This window comes from Nansenia antarctica, assembly GCF_963989245.1.
Source record: "Nansenia antarctica genome assembly, chromosome: 9".
NCBI classification, from domain to species: domain Eukaryota; kingdom Metazoa; phylum Chordata; class Actinopteri; order Argentiniformes; family Microstomatidae; genus Nansenia; species Nansenia antarctica.
Genome location: NC_137679.1, coordinates 32,454,318 through 32,475,818, shown reverse-complemented (window position 1 = coordinate 32,475,818; position 21,501 = coordinate 32,454,318). Strand labels below are relative to the sequence as shown.

Sequence of the window (21,501 nt, the reverse complement as noted above, 5' to 3'; positions counted from 1 at the left end):
ACGTCCATCACAGCCTCCCCGCGGGGCCAGTGTGGTGTGTCAGGGACAGCTGTGGCGCAGGAGGTAGAGCCGGCGTCTAAATTGATCGCAAGTTCAGCAGATTGGCGGGTCGAACCACGGCCGGCCACATGTCGAGGTGTCCTTGGGCAAGACCCCGAACCCCAAATTGCTCCCAATGAGCTGGCCGGAGCCTTGCATTGGTAGCTTGCCAACATTGGTGTGTGAATGTGTGTGTGAATGGGTGAATGACAGGCCATTGTAAAGCACTTTGGAATAAGGCGCTATATAAGTCAGTCCATTTACCATTTAGGGACACTGGCTAACATGGAGAGAGATGGAGCTCTCACCTGTCTGTGACTCTGCTTGCACACGCTCAGTGGACTTGTCAGTCTGAAAAAGGCAGAAGGAGAAGCATTATGACATATCATAAACAACTCTATCCCACATTATCCCACTGCACCTAGAACCATAAACCAGACGACACCTACCTTATTATTATCATTTAAAGGCCTGTTGATAGACACATAGTGTCTGATTTTTCTGTGGAAAAAAAGAAAAGAAGACAGACAATGAATGTAGGAACATCACAGCAGCGTGTCTGACCTTGGCCCCTAGTTGGACCATCTGAGGGGACAGAGTCTTGGCAGGCTGTCAGCTGTCACTCACCCTCCCTGTCCAATCACAGGTGTGATCTTCACATTTTGTTGCACGCTGTCTCCGTTCTTCTTTTTGGCATAATAAATCCCCTGCCACTCCTGGGAAAGAGAAGAAGAAGTAGAAGAAGAAGGAGGAGGAGAGGAAGGAGGAGGAAGAGGAGGAGAAGAAGAAGGAGGAGGAGGAGGAGAAGAAGAAGGAAGAGGAGAAGAAGAAGAAGAAGGAGGAGAAGAAGAAGAAGGAGGAGGAGAAGAAGAAGGAGAAGGAGAAGAAGAAGAAGAAGGAGAAGGAGAAGAAGGAGAAGAAGAAGGAGGAGGAGAAGAAGGAGAAGGAGGAGGAGGAGGAGGAGAAGAAGAAGGAGAAGAAGAAGAATGAGGAGGAGGAGGAGAAGAAGAAGAAGGAGGAGGAGAAGAAGAAGAAGGAGGAGGAGAAGGAGGAGGAGGAGAAGAAAAGACTGAGTTGACAGCTGTGGTGTGTAACACTACTCATATACAGTTAAGGCAGTGTGTTTGTGTGTGTGAGAGAGAGAGTGAGAGTACAGCACATTAAACTGTAAGGGACATAAAGGTCCTCTTTTGGGCTGGAAGGGGACATCTAATTATTGTTATTGTTCACAAGTCAGAATCTGTTGGGCTGGAGCTGGTGGGGGGGGGGGGGTGGGCACCCCGGGGCATATCAAAGAATAATGAGACGCTCTACTGGGGCGGGGAGGAGAAGAAAAAGAGAGCTGGCGTCCAGTCCCATGGAATCGTTTCATGTCTGACGCTGCTGGTCTGGCTGGTCAGTTCAAAAGGCCTTTCCTACTGTGTGTCTGTGTACTAGTGACCTTAGCTCCCTCTGTGAGGCACAGCCAGGGCACGGCCAGGGGGGGCAGGCACAGCTAGGGCGACGGCCGGAGCCCACTGATCTCCGCACATGAAACAGAGGTGCTCTGTGGCCGAGTGGCGTGTACTCTGCAGGCGTGTACTCTGACACCTCTCTGACCGCTCTGGCGGGTCTGCTCTATGGGGTGGGTGGTAGTCGTAGTAGTGTAGTAGTCACTATATAACCATGCTGGAAAGGACCGAACAATTGCAATATCATCGAAGTAGGTGGACTATTTTGTTCGCAGTTTAGTGGTAGGGTTGGGGCTAAGGTTAAAGGGTCAGGCTCGGGGGGGGGGGGGGGGGGGGCTCGTTGTAATGTGTGGAATGGAATGAGGATTGATTTCTACCTCCGCCAGACGAGAGACGCAGTATGGTTGTACTCACCTTTCCTTTCCGTATGCAGGAGTTTATCGTTTCAAGCAGATCAGGCTTATTCTTCTCACTTTTAGGCACTTCTATGATTTCCTTCCCTATCAGCTCTCCTTGCTGGTAGCCCATGATCGACTCATAGGCCGGGTTCACATACTGGAAGACCAGAGGAGAGAGAACATTTACATTTGAGGCGTTTAGCAGATGCCTGTATCCAACGCGACTTGCAACAAATACATTTGTCTAAGTAAGATAGATAGATGAATCATCTGTCCATCAGACATCGCAAGAAGAGTAATCTATGCTAGGGCCAAGGGCCATTGGCAGTCATAATGCTAGAAGCTTTTTTTTATTTTTATTTTTTTAACTAGGCTCAAATCACACCCTATTCCCCCAGTATCAGTGCACGGTATAGGCAGTACTCAAGTTGTAAAAGAAAATCAGGGGGGATGGTGGATTTTATCATATGGGGACAATTTTAGCATCCCCACAGCGTCAGTGACGTCAGTGTCAGTGACTTGGTAAAAATGTCATTGCACATGGGCGTGCCCCCTCGCCCACAGTATTTTACTCAATATGCGCCAAACTAAATGTTGAAATAGCAGTAATACCACGTTCATTGATAAAATGACATAAGGGATGGAAAGGGGGGACGGCAGTTTTAGAAGGGGGATGATTTTGACTGTTTTTATTTCAGGGGGGATGCCATACCCCCTCATCCCCCCTCAACTCGAGTGCTGGTTATAGGGCTCCACTCAAGGCGAGTGCAGTAGTGTATAGGGCTCCGCTCAAGGCGAGTGCAGTAGTGTATAGGGCTCTGCTCAAGGCGAGTGCAGTAGTGTATAGGGCTCTGCTCAAGGCGAGTGCAGTAGTGTATAGGGCTCAAGGCGAGTGCAGTAGTGTATAGGGCTCTGCTCAAGGCGAGTGCAGTAGTGTATAGGGCTCTGCTCAAGGCGAGTGCAGTAGTGTATAGGGCGCCATTTGAGATGAGCAGCCGGCCGGGGTCTAATTATAACCCACAGCATCACAAACAGGCCGAGGTTCGCGGAGGCACAACAATGCATTTGCAGTAACATTTGCCCTTACTCATCCAGGCCTTCATGGGACACACAAACGTCCCCTTTATATGAAAGAAGAACATGACAAACACTGCCTGAGATGGTCTGTGGCTCAGTGGACAAAAGGCCCCATTCAATAGAAAAAGAGAACACAGATATCATCACTGATATCAGCCATCACAAGACATCAGCAGGCGATAAAACAGGAGGGGAACACTACCCTAGGAGCCCAGGGAGGTAGAAAGAGAGAGAGCGAGAGAAATAGGGATGGTGGTGAGGGAGGATGAGAGCGTGAGAAGAGGATGGAGAGAGAACGAGAAAGGGATGGAGAGGGAGGAATAGAGAGCGAGAGAGGGATGGATGGAGAGAGAAATAGGGATGGAGAGAGAGAGAAAGAGAGACCCTGAGAGAGAGAGAGAGAGAGAGAGAGAGAGAGAGAGAGAGAGAGAGAGAGAGAGAGAGAAGACACATTGCCACGACATGAGAATGACAATAATGGATGTCTTAGAGAATGCGGCCCTTGATGTCATCCACAAACTACTTGGGCAGGAATGAAAAAAAAAGAAAAAAAGGAGAGAGAAAAGAAAAACACACACACACACACAGACACACACACACACACAGACACACACACAGACAGAAACACAGACACACAGACACACACACCTGAATCACTTGATCCTCAGAGGTGATCTCTATGGCCTCCTGGCTTTGTTCCAGAGCAGTGAAGATAGCGTTGCAGGCCCTTGGAGAGTTTAAACAGAGACCAGTTACGCACTTCCAAATTTAGCACAAGCACAGTGGCACAAAAAGGTAGCAACAGAGACAGGAGGTAGATGCCCTCGCTGTGTAGTATGTTGTAAACGTTGTTCATCGTATTTCTAAAGCTTTATGACATTTATTCATTTCATGACCTGGGAGCGGCGAAGTGAGTGGACATTCAACAGCATCTCAGAGACAAATTACTTTTTGGGAGGGTCAGACCATTAACTAACGATCCTGAACACCCTGTAATCTGACCCCGTTTTAGAGATCAACACAATGTCCACGATGACAGTCTCCACACCTCTGACGGGGACATCGCGCTAGTGCTGTACTGGCTTCACCAATGCACCCTGGGAAATGTATGCCAATGAGACGTGGCGACATAGCCGCCCCTCACCTCAGTTTGAACTGCGCCCTCACTTCGCCGTGCTCCAGCTGCAGCAGCTCGTTGTAACAGGCCATCATGTTGGCATTCTCAACGTATCTCTGGTCGGGGGGGGGGGGTCAAAGGTCAACACAGATCAACAACAACTCTCCAAAGACATTCAACAATACATGTACGCGTGACACTCCTTGAACGTCGACACTAAGTGCTCGGCGTGTATTGTCTTGTGTGTACATTATATGTGAGTCATAGAACACACACCGAGTTATTATCAGGCTTATTGTGGAGGTTAATGCTATTGACTTCCAGGATGTTGATAAAGGTCAGAGTTGGTGGGAACGAACAGGGAATGACAGAATCTACACACACACACACACACACACACTGGTGGCTCCTTTTCCCTGCTTCCCTCCACTGCTACCTGGTCCACTACCTAGTTCACTACCTGGTCCACTACCTAGTACATGAGAGTCTAGAACTCTCTCTCGCTCTCTCTCTGTCACTTAGACGCGCGCACGCACGCACGCGCCACACACACACACACACACACACACACACACACACACACACACTCACCCTGTTAAAGCCAGCATTGATCAGAGGCATCACTGAGGCTTCCTCTCTGTCCGGCCTTCGAAAAGCAACAAACAAACGAACAAACAAACAAACAAGAGCAAAAAACAGTTAGCAGTTAGTTAAGACGTTTACCCATGATAAAGTGTTCAGACAAACCCCCACTACGTAACAACACGTGTCCCCGCTACAAAACCCTATTGAGAAAAATCATCAGAGGAAATGTGACGAGACACGAGGCCCTCTGTGCTTCCATGCTGATTTAGGCATTTTGATATGGACCATAATCATTCTCACAGCCAACGGGACCAACGGGGGAGGGGAAGGGGAGGGCGGGTGGGGTCGTTGGGTCAGGTCATACTTACGTACCTTTTCACGACGGCGACTATCACAGTGTTTTCTGAGGAGTTGGCCGCTCTAATTGACCTGAATGTAAACAGAGGGAGCCATTTAGCCAGCAAGCACACTGGTGGAGCGTCCACGGCATCAAATCAATGTAGTTTCAGTTATTCACGGTCCGATTCTCCCAGGCCGAGAGAGAGAGCCAGAGAGAGAGAGAGAGAGAGAGAGAGAAAGAGAGAGAGAGAGCCTGAAAGCCAGAGAGAGCCAGAGAGCCAGAGAGAGAGAGCCAGAGAGAGAGAGAGAGAGAGAGAGAGAGGGCCCCACGGTGCAGCTCTGTGAGGAGGACTAGGGCTCCTGAAAGAATGCAGTGAGTGTAGAGCGCCGGTCATCCGCCTGTGGTTTCCCCCAGCCAGTAACCATAAAGACCCTTTAGTTCTCTGCCGGGGGCTGTGCGTGTACACTGAACGTATAGATTGGACCAAAATGAATAGGGTTTACATACACGCTGGGGCAGGGTAAATGAATGTTTGTAAACGTGTTTTTGGTTTGGGCTCGTGCTAAAGATAGAGAGCGGTGGGGGTGGGAGCAGGGGGGAGGGGGTGGGTGACATTGCTCATGTCTCGGAGCAGGGATGTCACTTCCCCAGGTAGCAGTTGCATGGGACTGAGTCACACACACACACACACACACACACACACACAAACACACACACACACACACACACAAACAGACACAGACACACCCCCTACAGCGAAGCAGGGGAACACATACAATCAGTAGTCATCTGCTTCAAGTGGGGTGTCGACTATAACATTGGCCTCAGCTGACATTAGTAGCAGGGGACTGGGTAGCAACATGACATTACTACAACAGTTGTGACACTGTGAGCATGAAACCCACATGCAATAAAGACATTTGTGCATAATACACTACAGTACTGTACTTTTTAGCACATTATTGTAAAAAAAAATGTTTTTTCTTAAAACACTTTTGAACAAGAAGGTCAAAGAGAACATTGTGGAACCTACCGGCATAGTGCTTCAGCATCAAAGGATCTGGAATGTCTGTGGTCGATGATGACGAGGTCATGGTGCTTCTCTAGGAAACATTCGAGGGCCAACTCGGGCGTCCTCACCACGTTACACCTGAAGTTGGCCTTCTCACACGCCCAGCAGAAGGCATTATTCTGACTGTCCTCTTTGGCAAATACTAACAGTACCTACAGAGAGAGAGAGAGAGAGAGAGAGAGAGAGAAAGAGAGAGAGAGCGAAAGAGAAGGAGAGAGAGGGAGAGGGAGAGAGGGACAGAGAGAGTGACAGAGAGAGAGAGAGAGAGCAAGAGAGAGAGACAAAGAGAGAGAGAGAGACAAAGAGAGAGAGAGACAAAGAGAGAGAGAGACAGAGGAGATATCAGGGTCAATTATTAGTTGTTACTTCAGCAGACAGCCATCCTAGGCTCTTCCTCTCCGACATCTTGCGAGGCCTTTCATGGAGAAGAGAATCAAACTAAAGAGACTCCCTGGAGGATGTCAAACTAAACAAACCAACAAATGGAACACAGAAGGGTATAGAAAAGAGAGGCCTACTTGGAGGAGTGCTGCAACAATCTAAAAGTGGCAACTGATCTGTCAACACAGGGATAGGGAAAGAAACATGTGACGTGTGTCCAAACCCTCCAGAGAGGTCCTGCTTCCACCCGTCTTCTACTACTAAGATCAATTCACACAGAGGGAAAGCAGGCAAGGAAAGGAACCAAGGAAAGGAAAGGAGAAACCAAGACATCACGCCAGCGTGAAAGCTGTCACTTAACTGTGTCTATGCGGACAGAGCAAACGCTTCCGGGTCTGTTCTGCGGTTAGGGTCGGCGGATTAATCGAGCTTTTCTTTTACGTGGGCCTGGCCCGAGAGTGCCTGAGAGCGCTCTGGATCCATCAGGGCCAGGGCTCCTCCCTCACGGCCAGCGGCGAGTGCGTCAGCGCATCCGTCGTCCACAGACCTTGATCTACGACACGATTGGTCAATCTGTGCGGCAGCCCCTCCCACCGGGGCTGGCAAGGCCGGGTGGCGGGCGCGAGAGTCTCCGTGCCATTCTCTCCCCCCTGCCAGCATACTTTCATATAACCCCCAGCCCCCCCTCCCCTCCCCTCGCCTGCGTAAATAAATTTTAGGCCCGCCTCCAAGACACGCTGCGGCACTCGGTGCAGATCCATGAGTCACTCTCCCAAACAAACGTCATCCCCCCCAACAGTTGGCAGGGAGCAGAATGAAGGTAAAGAATGGAAAGTTTGTTCAGGAGTCTTAGGTTTGCATCACAACTGCAAAATCGAGTTAAAAGGTACAAAGACGGGGCTCTGTTCAAGAGAGAGAGCTGGCCGTTTAGGCCCTGCTGCACAATCATCTTCTGGGATGGGGAGGAGGGGGGGGGGAATCGGGGGGGGGGGGGATTGCGGTGGGAATAATTCTCCTTTTGATTCATCCTGATGATGTCAACCTGTCTGATTTTATTCAACGCTCCTTACCTCAACACGTCCAGTCCCCGGGCTGTGAGAGCCCTTTGGACTGAAGGCTTGTTGCTAATACAAACCATACCAACAAAAAAAAAGAAAAAACTATTTTCATTACAACTAGCATACAGTCGACTAGCCAGGTTGTAAATACATCACCACTGAGTTCGGCAGCTATGTTGGTACGCACAGGGAATTAGATCAGAATTCCACATTGGCATGTTGGTAGAAAAGTCAACATTCCGGCAGAGGCGGGGGATCAGTGCAATGTAGGCCAAGGCCAGGTCTTTTCAGGTGCCTCCAGTACTGTACAGCCCAACACGCTCACTGCTCAAACACCTATTCAGACGGCCTTTTGGAAGCTAAAGCTAACTTTGAGTACTTCTCACGTGTGTGTATGTATATATGAGAGAAGGCTGCTTATGACTGAAAAAAATATAATAATGAATGACAGAATGACTCCTGGAACATATAAAAAATGTACCCATGCTCTCTTATAGAAGGAGATAAAGGGAGGGGAGATGGAGAGAGAGAGAGAGAGAGAGCGAGAGAGTGGGAAAGAGAGAGAGAGAGGAGAGAGTGATACAGCGAGAGAGAGATAAAGAGAAAGAGAGTAACTATGAGCGGAAACTGCCGAAGGTGAGGCAACTGGTTCTCAGGGGGTAGTCGGACTTTGGCAGAGTTTGACTGGTCTGTCTAGAAAACATCATTGTTGAAAACAGAGGGCTAGCCAGGTCCCGTGAGCGACGAGAGAGAGGAGAGAGGGGAGGGGGGGGAGAGGAGAGGAGGGAACAGAGGGATCAGCTGTGAGTGACAAAAACAGGAAGGGGATATCTATCTGCTTCATTTTCCAACTGTAGCCACAGTAGACCAGATCCACACAGGGCTGGGAGTAGGTAGAGGCTGTGAGCGGCACACACACTGGAGGGTCAGCCATGTTGCCCCCCCGCCCCCGTCATGGTGAACCACAGACCATCCAGTGCTGTCACAGCCTATGACAGACGAGACAGTAGTTGTCATTTAACACTCTGGAACAATAACGATTCAAGTGTGTGAAAGAGTAAGGACTCAAAGAACTAGAATCACTATTGAAAGTGAAAAAGGAGATATTCTCTCTCTTCCCACCCTCCCCCTCTCCCTCCCCCTCTCCCTCCCTCCACCTCTCCCTCCTCCCCCCCTCCTTCCCCCCCCTCCCTCCCCCTCTCCCTCTCCCTCCCCCTCTCCCTCCCCCTCTCCCTCCCCCTCTCCCTCCCTCCACCTCTCCCTCCTCCCCCCCCTCCCTCCCCCTCTCCCTCCCTCCCCCTCTCTCCACCTCTCCCCCCCCTCCCCCTCTTCTCTCTCTCTCCCCCTCTCCCCCCCTCTCTCCCTCTCTCTTTAGTCACCTCACTATTGGACTACATAACACATGACAAAGGGGAGAGCCGGGGTATAAATGACCCATTGAACGTTGGAGAATGTCCGACTTGCGGTGACGACGCGGGTCCATGGCCCTTCTGTGCAGCTCTCATATATAACGTGCATTGTTCATTATGGTATGTTCATAGTCATTAATGTTTGGCCCCATTGCCTTGGCAACCCCAGGGTACGTTTGCACACACAATGCATCCATTAACAGTTTTTTTCCCCCCTTCTTCTTTGAATGGGGGATTTGTTTTCTTAAAGCTATTGGGGTGGCATCGTTTTCAAATGGAAGATTAGCCTTCGACTGCAAAACATGCCAAATGTGACAATGCGCTTTTTGGCCCCTCTGGGTCTCCCTCATCATCGGTCTTTTAATTGCAAAGCAACATATTCACCTGGAACCACTTTTCTTTCTTTTTTTAAAGGAGAGGGACAAAGACCAAAGCCTGGCCTAATCTGTACTCACACTGACAGACACACTCAAGTCTGGATGAAAATGGCCAGTCCATCTTCCAACATCCGTATTTTTCTGTTCACAGAGACCCGAGCAATAAGAAATCTGGGTAGTGTAGTACTGTACCTGAAGCTGGTCTTCGTATAACTTCATTGGTCCAAACTGCACCTCTGTGAATGTGGTCTGGAAGAGAGAAAGACGGGAACACAAGCGAGATTACAAATAGTCCCATGTAAAAGTCATCATACCTTCCTTCAATGACAGAGCGAGCGAGAGAGCAAGAGAGAGAGAGAGAGAAAGAGAGGAGTTATCTCCCATGTCTACAAATAATTTAGTTTCCTTCCTGCTAAATGGAACCCCGCGCAGGGGTTAGTAACCATAGTAACCGAGCCCCTTACGGACCGGCATCCCTGTAGAATTCCTCCTCTCCATAAACAATCTGCACACGTGAGGAACACACTGAGAGGAATGTCAGAACGCACCGGGCAGCGCTTAAATCGCTTCTCGCTTAAAACGTAAGCCTTTATGTAAAAAAAAAAAAACACCAGCTGATTGGTCTTCAGTGGTAACTGACGTCATTGGGCCACATTGTAAAGTCCACCAAGAATGACTATGACATAGAGGGCAAAACTTCACAGAGAGAAGGTTGTGTGTGTGTTGACCTGACATGTGTGTCTAATGAGGGCTGACGTGTTCCATTCTCAATCAGTTTTTTTTTTTTTTTTTTTTTTTTTGACAGATACAGTGGAGATTTAGACAGGAAGGATGGGTGAGAGAGAGAATGGATGACATGCAGGATATGTCCGCGGCCGGAATCGAACCAGGAACCCTGCGGTTACATGGTTGACGCTTAACACGTTACGCCACCTAAGCGCCCCTCCATTCTCAATCCGAACTGTCAGATGGTGTCGTCAGTGTGTCCACATCCAATGTTGTTCCAAAAGTGCAGACTAGCATGAGAGCCGATGTTTCAACTGCCACCTTGACTGTAATTAGTTAAACCCTCCTTGTCAGGTCGTATGAACCCCCGGCCTACAGCCGTATCAACCCTGACTACCGACTAGTCAAATCACTCACCTCGTTATGGGACTGAAACAAAATACGCTTTCTCCTAGAGAATGCTGGCAAACATAGTCAGGCAAAAGCCCTGAGGGGAGGCACACAGTGAACACACACACGTGCGCGTACGCGCACACACACACACACACACACACACACATCACACACACACACTCACTCTGGGTTTTCCCTATGTGATTGTGTTTACTCAGGAGATGTTTGACGTACGGAGTTTGACCACAGGGTCTGGAAGGGGCCTAGAGATGAGGCCTAGCAGAGCGGAGGGCAGTAGGGTCTGGTGGTAGAGGCCTAGCAGAGCAGAGGCCAGTAGGGTCTGGTGGTGGAGGGCCTAGCAGAGCAGAGGCCAGTAGGGTCTGGTGGTGGAGGGCCTAGCAGAGGAGAGGCCAGTAGGGGCCTAGAGAGGAGGCCTAGCAGAGCAGAGGCCAGTAGGGGCCTAGAGAGGAGGCCTAGCAGAGTGGAGGGCAGTAGGGGCCTGGCGGTGGAGGGCCTAGCAGAGCAGAACACAGCACTCTGACTGAGCGGAGGGAACTTTCCCTCTCTAATTGACGCTGACAGATCCAATACAACGACGGGTGAGGTTGTGTAACTGGAATAGCAGGCTTGCCACACACACTCACACACACACACACACTAGCACAGCCATGAATCACCCAAGCATTTGCATCCCTCAAACATCACGCTGGCATCCAACCAGGGGCAAACAAAGCGGGGGAAGTGAGTGTGTATGCAGGCCAGGCGGGCAGTATAGACGTAGCGTGTGTGTGTGTGTGTGCCCCTTCATGCTCCTCCCTCCTGCTATGACTATGCGCTGTGCTGTACCAGTCACTCTGGGCACACACACACACACACACACACACACACACTTTGGCCTGATTTATCCAGGGCCTGTGAGCTGCTAACAGTAAGTGACAGGTCTGCTGAGCTGGGGAGAGGCTACAGCAGATGCACTTTTGTTCCTCTGCAGCCCACGTGAATGGAGATCCTAGCTTGCTGCAGTGCATTCTGGTCCTCATAGTTTGGAGAGAGACGGGACAACCGCTACCTCAATGGCGTGTTCAAATGACTTCGCCCGTTTCACAACATTTGGGGAATCCCTTCCACCTCGCACGTCCACAAACCGACACGCAAATGAACAAACCTCGACTGCACCTCGTACTGACATTACAAGTCTCAAACAGTTTCCCCCCCCCCCTTATCGGACAATCTGACTGCGGGTCTGTGACGGACTGAAACGGGACGGACAGAAACACCCCCTACCGTTGCCTGGGTCAGAGTCTGTACACTGTACACTGTATGTCTGGCTGCAGTACTCTCTGTTGTACCGCGTTGTCGTCTGCAGGGCTGCAGAAAGGGCCCGAGCGGAGAGCAGAGAGCTCTGGTTCTACACACCTAATGTATTTACATAGCAGCGCCGCCTCTGACCCCCCATATCCTGCTCTCTGTGCATCCGGCCCTATGGATCTCCTCCTCCTGTCCTCCAGCCCCCTGCCATACGCCGCCATACAACGCTGGGAGAGAGAGTGGCTTTCCACTGAAGTGAAAAACAGGAAATTGGATGACATTGTTCGGTGCGCGGACGTCAGCAGAGAGAGATAGAAAGAGTAAACAGCTTCCTCCACCCCAGAGCTGGGACCAGGATGCAGGGAATCTTGGGATTGCTTCTCTGGCTCTGTTCAAGCTTTCTTGTGGAAATGACTTCGTTTACAACTTACAATCCCCCCCCCCCTGATCCCCCCCCCCCCCATGGACGTAGCACTCTATCCCTCTCTCGACTATCTCTCTCTCTTTGTCTCAACCTCTCTCTTTCACCCGAGTGCAGTGAATGTGTTATGAAATATGCCATCAATTGAGTCTCTGCTGCATCAGGCTAAACTAAACATTCACAATCTGGAAGCGAAACAAGACCAACAACAAGTCGGAAACATCACACCGTCCCCTCACCCCCCCGCCCGTTCCACATGGGCATCTCTCCTTCTGTCTGTGGAGCAGGGGAAGGCCACCACGGAGGGAGACATGTGTTTGTTTGTGTTGAGAGAGAGAGAGAGAAAGAGAGAGAGACAGAGGGAGAGTGGCGGTGGCGGCGTGTGTCTGTGTGCGCGGCCGTCCGCCCGTGTGGACCAAATGGAGATGAATCAATGTTCCTCATTAGGGATGATTAGGGATCAGTCCCAGTCTCAGGTGTGGGATGAACACTGTGTACCAGCCTCCACCGTCAGCTCCCTACGACTCAGGACGAAACGACCTGGTCTGGCGCTCAGTCACACGGCTGCTGCCGTCGTCGAGCGCCACGCCAGGGGAGGCTGGCAGAGGCGGGAATCGGAGGACGGGCTCATGGGACATGTGTGTTTGATGCCATTCCTCTTTCCGTTCCAGGCATTAACGATGAGCCCCGTCCTCCGATCTCCACCTGGACCGCCAGCCTCTCCGGCTGTACACAAACAATAGAAGCCATATTATCTGTCAGTCCTTCACGGGAGAGGACAACACATCTTTGACTTAAAAGAGCATTGTAAATGGGGGATAAAGGCTATAAATGGCAACCTGGGACACTCCAGCGGCGACAGGCAGAGAGGGTCAGGTAGCGTAGCCGTCCAGGTACTGGCTGTGTGTTCATCTCAAAGAGAATAATTCACATTGATATGTGGCCGTTCACATCTACTGTCTTTAGAGGCTCGCTAGAGCAGTCAATCACAGCTCCAGTGTTTCCCACAGGAAACCGCTTCCGTCTTTCATCGACGGGGGGAGGGGGATTATCGATAGAGCTAAATCGTATGGACCTACAGTAGATGCAAATCCGAAAAATCGCGTCACTCGCATGTAAAATCATTTTTCGGGTAATACTAGTAAAGGCATTACAAGATTCAATAGATCCAATAAGGTCACACACACTGAATACTTGGTTTGATCTAATTAAACAGCATGAGACTGTTGAGCTGGTTTGCTTATGATGATAGATTTAAACCAAGTTTGAGTCACCAAAACCTCTTTGGGTTTTGGTGACTGGGTGAGAAAGGAGATCACAGCAATGTGTACACTAACCAAGAATGGAAATATAACGAGTTTAGGATTTCAAAGAGAAATACAGATTCGAAAATTAGGACTTTTTAAATATATATTTACAGAGGGAAAGGAAAAAACTCAAAGTGCTTGATGTAATGATGCAGACATACAGTGGGAATATATTCAAGGCAATCTTCAAGGAAGCTTTATAGCCTCTTAGATTTTGGTATGTACCTCAAAAATATAAATGAATGCATCATTGATGAGGATAGGTATTTAACCAAGATATTGTTGATCGCAAGCAATAAGGCAATAACAAGAAATTGGTATAAGAATGAACCCCCTACCATAGAACAATGGTTAGGAATTATAAGAGAGACTTATCAACTTAGAGTGAGAGAAATGTTTTTTGTTAATAAATGGAAGAAATTGATGATTTATGACACCGTGTTATATATCTTGAATATCAATTTCAAGATATTGGATCTTTATAATTGGACCTTTTTATAATAGACACTTGTTTTGTTATTGTTCTTTGTTTTTCCTGTATACTGTTGTTTTATACTTTTGATTATTTGTACAAACAAAAACTCAATAAAAATAATACGTTATGAGTTATGAGACTACGTCGGGACACATTTTAGACTATGGCGGGACAAATTAAACTACGGCGGGCCACCACAGTCTAGGTAATCAATGGGAAACACTGCAAGTCTACATTGAGGATGCCCCCCCCCCCCCCCCCCCCCGCATTTCAGTTTGGAATTTCAGTTGTTGCTTCCTGGTGGGGGGACAACAGGGTGGTCCCAGCCTCTACCCAGAGTCCCTCACCAGCTGCCATCCAATCAATGACCGGCACCGCCAAGCCTTGAGCCAGTAACCAACCAGTGATCAAAAAACCCTTCCTATGACCAAGAACCATTTATATTTATCATTTTAACCATTTAGCAGATGCTTTTATCCAAAGCGCTCTTACAATTAAAGATTACTGGGACAGTCTCCCTGGATTTTTAGGCCTAAGTGCCTTACTCAAGAGCACACTAGTGGTGGTGTTTCCAGGTGGGATTTAAACTCATGACCTTCTGATCACCACTCCAACTCACTATCCTCTAGGCCACCACTACACAGCGTCCCAGTTTGGCACTCACTCACTCACTATACCGTACAATGAAGTTATCAGTGTTGTGAAAGTTAAACATGAGTAAATGCCGATGAGATAACACAGATAATATGCCGATGCTGTGAGCCAATCCACCATGTTTTTCTCTGATGCCGTCATAGCAACAACTCCACTATGGTTTATTGCTCTGCCAACAGACCCATTCAACTGAGAACATATTCTAGCCTAACACCCCCCCCCCCACCACACCACACCACACACACACACACACACACACACACACACACACACACTCACACAATGTCAAATTACATAACACGTGAAACGTGGCTTTTCTAGCAATTACTGCAGTTTAGAGAAAATAACGGGAGTGCAGGTAAGGGCAGAAAAACGTCATGTGCACATGAACATCCTCGTCCCGTCCACATGCGTTATCCACGGTGACCAAGTCTACAGGCAGCAGAGCAGAAGACTTTAGGTGAGTCACCACTGAGGAAAGTAGGCCACCGTGGGTCTGTGTGCACCCACATCAGCTGCAGAGAAGCGTCACGTTATAGACCGCTGCTGGGGAATCACTAAGAAACAGCCACGTTTAAGGTCTTTCAATGTTTTTTCTGAATATAATATGTTGGCAAACATGAGGATGGTAATATAGGAAATCTGAAAATTGTGATGACACATGCTTATGTCTGTTAGGCACCAGACTGTATTTATGCAATACGTAATACAGGCTTCCATAATTCCAAATAGGCCTACCATAATGTAAGATTGTTGAAACAGTTCAGAATGTTAATTGCTCAGAATGCTAATGTAACTATTTCATTTGCAAAGCTTTTTATTTTTATTTAATTTGTTTACTAAGCCTAGTGTTCAAGCTGAAAGAGAATTAGGATAACAGTACAGCTGGATCTCACTCACGAGACACAAACTCCTTTTGCCCATGTTTGCTTACTTTTTACAGAGAAAAGCTGTAGAGAGAGCTAGCTGACCTGGTCCCTCTGCAGGGCTAGGGAAGGACTGGGTTAGGGAAGGTTTGGGCTAGGCTAGGTAAGGACTAGGCTAGGTAAGGACCTGGTTAGGCTAGGTAAGGACTGGGGAAGGTAAAGATTAGGCTAGGTAAGGACTGGGCTAGGTAAGGACTGGGGAAGGTAAAGATTAGGCTAGGTAAGGACTGGGCTAGGTAAGGACTAGGTTAGGCTAGGTAAGGACTGGGCTAGGTAAGGACTATGTTAGGCTAGGTAAGGACTATGTTAGGCTAGGTAAGGACTAGGTTAGGTAAGGACTGGGCAAGGTAAGGACTAGGTTAGGCAAGGTAAGGACTAGGTTAGGTAAGGACTAGGTTAGGTAAGGACTAGGTTAGGCAAGGTAAGGACTAGGCTAGGCTAGGTAAGGACTAGGCTAGGTAAGGACTAGGTTAGGTAAGGACTAGGTTAGGCAAGGTAAGGACTAGGTTAGGTAAGGACTGGGCAAGGTAAGGACTAGGTTAGGCTAGGTAAGGACTAGGTTAGGCTAGGTAAGGACTAGGTTAGGCTAGGTAAGGACTAGGTTAGGCTAGGTAAGGACTAGGCTAGGTAAGGACTAGGTTAGGCTAGGTAAGGACTAGGTTAGGCTAGGTAAGGACTAGGTTAGGCTAGGTAAGGACTAGGCTAGGTAAGGACTGGGCAAGGTAAGGACTATGTTAGGCTAGGTAAGGACTAGGCTAGGTAAGGACTAGGTTAGGCTAGGTAAGGGCTAGGCTAGGTAAGGACTAGGCAAGGTAAGGACTAGGCTAGGTAAGGACTAGGTTAGGTTAGGTAAGGACTAGGTTAGGTAAGGACCAGGTTAGGCAAGGTAAGGACTAGGCTAGGTAAGGGCTAGGCTAGGTAAGGACTAGGCAAGGTAAGGACTAGGTTAGGCAAGGTAAGGACTAGGTTAGGTAAGGACTAGGCTAGGTAAGGACTAGGCAAGGTAAGGACCAGGTTAGGCAAGGTAAGGACTAGGTTAGGTAAGGACTAGGTTAGGTAAGGACTAGGTTAGGTAAGGACTAGGCTAGGTAAGGACTAGGTTAGGCTAGGTAAGGACTAGGTTAGGTAAGGACTAGGTTAGGTAAGGACCAGGTTAGGCTAGGTAAGGACTAGGTTAGGTAAGGACTAGGTTAGGTAAGGACTAGGCTAGGTAAGGACCAGGTTAGGCAAGGTAAGGACTAGGTTAGGTAAGGACTAGCCTAGGTAAGGACCAGGTTAGATTAGGTAAGGACTAGGCTAGGTAAGGACTAGGTTAGGTAAGGACTAGGCTAGGTAAGGACTAGGCTAGGTAAGGACTAGGTTAGGTAAGGACTAGGTTAGGTAAGGACTAGGCTAGGTAAGGACTAGGCTAGGTAAGGACTAGGTTAGGTAAGGACTAGGCTAGGTAAGGACTAGGCTAGGTAAGGACTAGGTTAGGTAAGGACTAGGCTAGGTAAGGACTAGGCTAGGTAAGGACTAGGCTAGGTAAGGACTAGGCAAGGTAAGGACTAGGCTAGGTAAGGACTAGGTTAGGTAAGGACTAGGCTAGGTAAGGACTAGGCTAGGTAAGGACTAGGCTAGGTAAGGACTAGGCTAGGTAAGGACTAGGCAAGGTAAGGACCAGGTTAGATTAGGTAAGGACTAGGCAAGGTAAGGACTAGGCAAGGGCTAGGCTAGGTAAGGACTGGGCAAGGTAAGGACTAGGTTAGGTAAGGACTAGGTTAGGTAAGGACTAGGCTAGGTAAGGACTAGGCAAGGTAAGGACCAGGTTAGATTAGGTAAGGGCTAGGCTAGGTAAGGACTGGGCAAGGTAAGGACTAGGTTAGGTAAGGACTAGGCTAGGTAAGGACTAGGCAAGGTAAGGACTAGGCTAGGCTAGGTAAGGGCTAGGCTAGGTAAGGACTGGGCAAGGTAAGGACTAGGTTAGGTAAGGACTAGGTTAGGTAAGGACTAGGTTAGGTAAGGACTAGGCTAGGTAAGGACTAGGCAAGGTAAGGACCAGGTTAGATTAGGTAAGGGCTAGGCTAGGTAAGGACTGGGCAAGGTAAGGACTAGGTTAGGTAAGGACTAGGCTAGGTAAGGACTAGGCTAGGTAAGGACTAGGCAAGGTAAGGACCAGGTTAGATTAGGTAAGGGCTAGGCTAGGTAAGGACTGGGCAAGGTAAGGACTAGGTTAGGTAAGGGCTAGGCTAGGTAAGGACTGGGCAAGGTAAGGACTAGGTTAGGTAAGGACTAGGTTAGGTAAGGACTAGGTTAGGTAAGGACTAGGCTAGGTAAGGACTAGGTTAGGTAAGGACTAGGTTAGGTAAGGACTAGGCTAGGTAAGGACCAGGTTAGATTAGGTAAGGACTAGGTTAGGTAAGGACTAGGTTAGGTAAGGACTAGGCAAGGTAAGGACTAGGCTAGGCTAGGTAAGGGCTAGGCTAGGTAAGGACTGGGCAAGGTAAGGACTAGGTTAGGTAAGGACTAGGTTAGGTAAGGACTAGGCTAGGTAAGGACTAGGCTAGGTAAGGACTAGGTTAGGTAAGGACTAGGTTAGGTAAGGACTAGGTTAGGTAAGGGCTAGGCTAGGTAAGGACTAGGCAAGGTAAGGACTGGGTTAGGTAAGGACTAGGTTAGGTAAGGACTAGGCTAGGTAAGGACTAGGTTAGGTAAGGACTAGGTTAGGTAAGGACTAGGCTAGGTAAGGACTAGGTTAGGTAAGGACTAGGTTAGGTAAGGACTAGGTTAGGTAAGGACTAGGCTAGGTAAGGACTAGGTTAGGTAAGGACTAGGTTAGGTAAGGACTAGGTTAGGTAAGGACTAGGCTAGGTAAGGACTAGGTTAGGTAAGGACTAGGTTAGGTAAGGACTAGGTTAGGTAAGGACTAGGCTAGGTAAGGACTAGGTTAGGCTAGGTAAGGACTAGGTTAGGTAAGGACTAGGTTAGGTAAGGACCAGGTTAGGCTAGGTAAGGACTAGGTTAGGTAAGGACTAGGTTAGGTAAGGACTAGGCTAGGTAAGGACCAGGTTAGGCAAGGTAAGGACTAGGTTAGGTAAGGACTAGCCTAGGTAAGGACCAGGTTAGATTAGGTAAGGACTAGGCTAGGTAAGGACTAGGTTAGGTAAGGACTAGGCTAGGTAAGGACTAGGCTAGGTAAGGACTAGGTTAGGTAAGGACTAGGTTAGGTAAGGACTAGGCTAGGTAAGGACTAGGCTAGGTAAGGACTAGGTTAGGTAAGGACTAGGCTAGGTAAGGACTAGGCTAGGTAAGGACTAGGTTAGGTAAGGACTAGGCTAGGTAAGGACTAGGCTAGGTAAGGACTAGGCTAGGTAAGGACTAGGCAAGGTAAGGACTAGGCTAGGTAAGGACTAGGTTAGGTAAGGACTAGGCTAGGTAAGGACTAGGCTAGGTAAGGACTAGGCTAGGTAAGGACTAGGCTAGGTAAGGACTAGGCAAGGTAAGGACCAGGTTAGATTAGGTAAGGACTAGGCAAGGTAAGGACTAGGCAAGGGCTAGGCTAGGTAAGGACTGGGCAAGGTAAGGACTAGGTTAGGTAAGGACTAGGTTAGGTAAGGACTAGGCTAGGTAAGGACTAGGCAAGGTAAGGACCAGGTTAGATTAGGTAAGGGCTAGGCTAGGTAAGGACTGGGCAAGGTAAGGACTAGGTTAGGTAAGGACTAGGCTAGGTAAGGACTAGGCAAGGTAAGGACTAGGCTAGGCTAGGTAAGGGCTAGGCTAGGTAAGGACTGGGCAAGGTAAGGACTAGGTTAGGTAAGGACTAGGTTAGGTAAGGACTAGGTTAGGTAAGGACTAGGCTAGGTAAGGACTAGGCAAGGTAAGGACCAGGTTAGATTAGGTAAGGGCTAGGCTAGGTAAGGACTGGGCAAGGTAAGGACTAGGTTAGGTAAGGACTAGGCTAGGTAAGGACTAGGCTAGGTAAGGACTAGGCAAGGTAAGGACCAGGTTAGATTAGGTAAGGGCTAGGCTAGGTAAGGACTGGGCAAGGTAAGGACTAGGTTAGGTAAGGGCTAGGCTAGGTAAGGACTGGGCAAGGTAAGGACTAGGTTAGGTAAGGACTAGGTTAGGTAAGGACTAGGTTAGGTAAGGACTAGGCTAGGTAAGGACTAGGTTAGGTAAGGACTAGGTTAGGTAAGGACTAGGCTAGGTAAGGACCAGGTTAGATTAGGTAAGGACTAGGTTAGGTAAGGACTAGGTTAGGTAAGGACTAGGCAAGGTAAGGACTAGGCTAGGCTAGGTAAGGGCTAGGCTAGGTAAGGACTGGGCAAGGTAAGGACTAGGTTAGGTAAGGACTAGGTTAGGTAAGGACTAGGCTAGGTAAGGACTAGGCTAGGTAAGGACTAGGTTAGGTAAGGACTAGGTTAGGTAAGGACTAGGTTAGGTAAGGGCTAGGCTAGGTAAGGACTAGGCAAGGTAAGGACTGGGTTAGGTAAGGACTAGGTTAGGTAAGGACTAGGCTAGGTAAGGACTAGGTTAGGTAAGGACTAGGTTAGGTAAGGACTAGGCTAGGTAAGGACTAGGTTAGGTAAGGACTAGGTTAGGTAAGGACTAGGTTAGGTAAGGACTAGGCTAGGTAAGGACTAGGTTAGGTAAGGACTAGGTTAGGTAAGGACTAGGTTAGGTAAGGACTAGGCTAGGTAAGGACTAGGTTAGGTAAGGACTAGGCTAGGTCAGGACTAGGTTAGGTAAGGGCTAGGCTAGGTAAGGACTAGGCAAGGTAAGGACTAGGCTAGGTCAGGACTAGGTTAGGTAAGGACTAGGCTAAGTAAGGACTAGGCAAGGTAAGGACTAGGCTAGATAAGGACTAGGTTAGGTAAGGACTAGGTTAGGTAAGGACTAGGTTAGGTAAGGACTAGGCTAGGTAAGGACTAGGTTAAGTAAGGACTAGGCAAGGTAAGGACTAGGCTAGGTAAGGACTAGGCAAGGTAAGGACTAGGCAAGGTAAGGACTAGGCTAGGTAAGGACTAGGTTAGGTAAGGACTAGGTTAGGTTAGGTAAGGACTAGGTTAGGTAAGGACTAGGCTAGGTAAGGACTAGGCTAGATAAGGACTAGGCAAGGTAAGGACTAGGCTAGGTAAGGACCAGGTTAGGTTAGGACTAGGTTAGGTAAGGACTAGATTAGGTAAGGACTAGGCTAGGTAAGGACTAGGCAAGGTAAGGAAGGACTAGGCTAGGTAAGGACTAGGTTAGGTAAGGACTAGGTTAGGTAAGGACTAGGTTAGGTAAAAACTAGGTTAGGTAAGGACTAGGCTAGGTAAGGACTAGGCAAGGTAAGGACTAGGCAAGGTAAGGACTAGGCTAGATTAGGTAAGGACTAGGTTAGGTTAGGTAAGGACTAGGTTAGGTAAGGACTAGGCTAGGTAAGGACTAGGCAAGGTAAGGACTAGGCTAGGTAAGGACTAGGCTAGGTTAGGTAAGGACTAGGTTAGGTTAGGTAAGGACTAGGTTAGGTAAGGACTAGGCTAGGTAAGGACTAGGCAAGGTAAGGACTAGGCTAGGTAAGGACTAGGCTAGATTAGGTAAGGACTAGGTTAGGTTAGGTAAGGACTAGGTTAGGTAAGGACTAGGCTAGGTAAGGACTAGGCAAGGTAAGGACTAGGCTAGGTAAGGACTAGGCTAGATTAGGTAAGGACTAGGTTAGGTTAGGTAAGGACTAGGCTAGGTAAGGACTAGGTTAGGTTAGGTAAGGACTAGGCTAGGTAAGGACTAGGTTAGGTAAGGACTAGGCTAGGTAAGGACTGGGTTAGGTAAGGACTAGGTTAGGTAAGGACTAGGCAAGGTAAGGACTAGGTTAGGTAAGGACTGGGTTAGGTAAGGACTAGGCAAGGTAAGGACTAGGCTAGGTAAGGACTAGGTTAGGTAAGGACTAGGTTAGGTAAGGACTAGGCAAGGTAAGGACTAGGCTAGGTAAGGACTAGGTTAGGTAAGGACTAGGCTAGGTAAGGACT

General features: G+C 48.6%; 1 protein-coding gene across 1 annotated transcript in view; it reads right to left on the bottom strand.

Moving 5' to 3' along the window:
• The window catches only part of pde8a (phosphodiesterase 8A), a 49,287-nt gene that overhangs the window by 12,939 nt on the left and 14,847 nt on the right, over positions 1 to 21,501 (bottom strand). Inside the window, exons 2-11 of the mRNA XM_080538868.1 lie at positions 9,497 to 9,553; positions 6,041 to 6,231; positions 5,040 to 5,096; positions 4,674 to 4,728; positions 4,110 to 4,198; positions 3,614 to 3,692; positions 1,905 to 2,045; positions 667 to 755; positions 489 to 540; positions 348 to 390 (exon numbers count right to left, since the gene is read on the bottom strand). Of these exons, the coding sequence (XP_080394994.1) occupies positions 348 to 390; positions 489 to 540; positions 667 to 755; positions 1,905 to 2,045; positions 3,614 to 3,692; positions 4,110 to 4,198; positions 4,674 to 4,728; positions 5,040 to 5,096; positions 6,041 to 6,231; positions 9,497 to 9,553 (853 nt within the window). The remainder of the gene's footprint in view (positions 1 to 347; positions 391 to 488; positions 541 to 666; positions 756 to 1,904; positions 2,046 to 3,613; positions 3,693 to 4,109; positions 4,199 to 4,673; positions 4,729 to 5,039; positions 5,097 to 6,040; positions 6,232 to 9,496; positions 9,554 to 21,501) is intronic.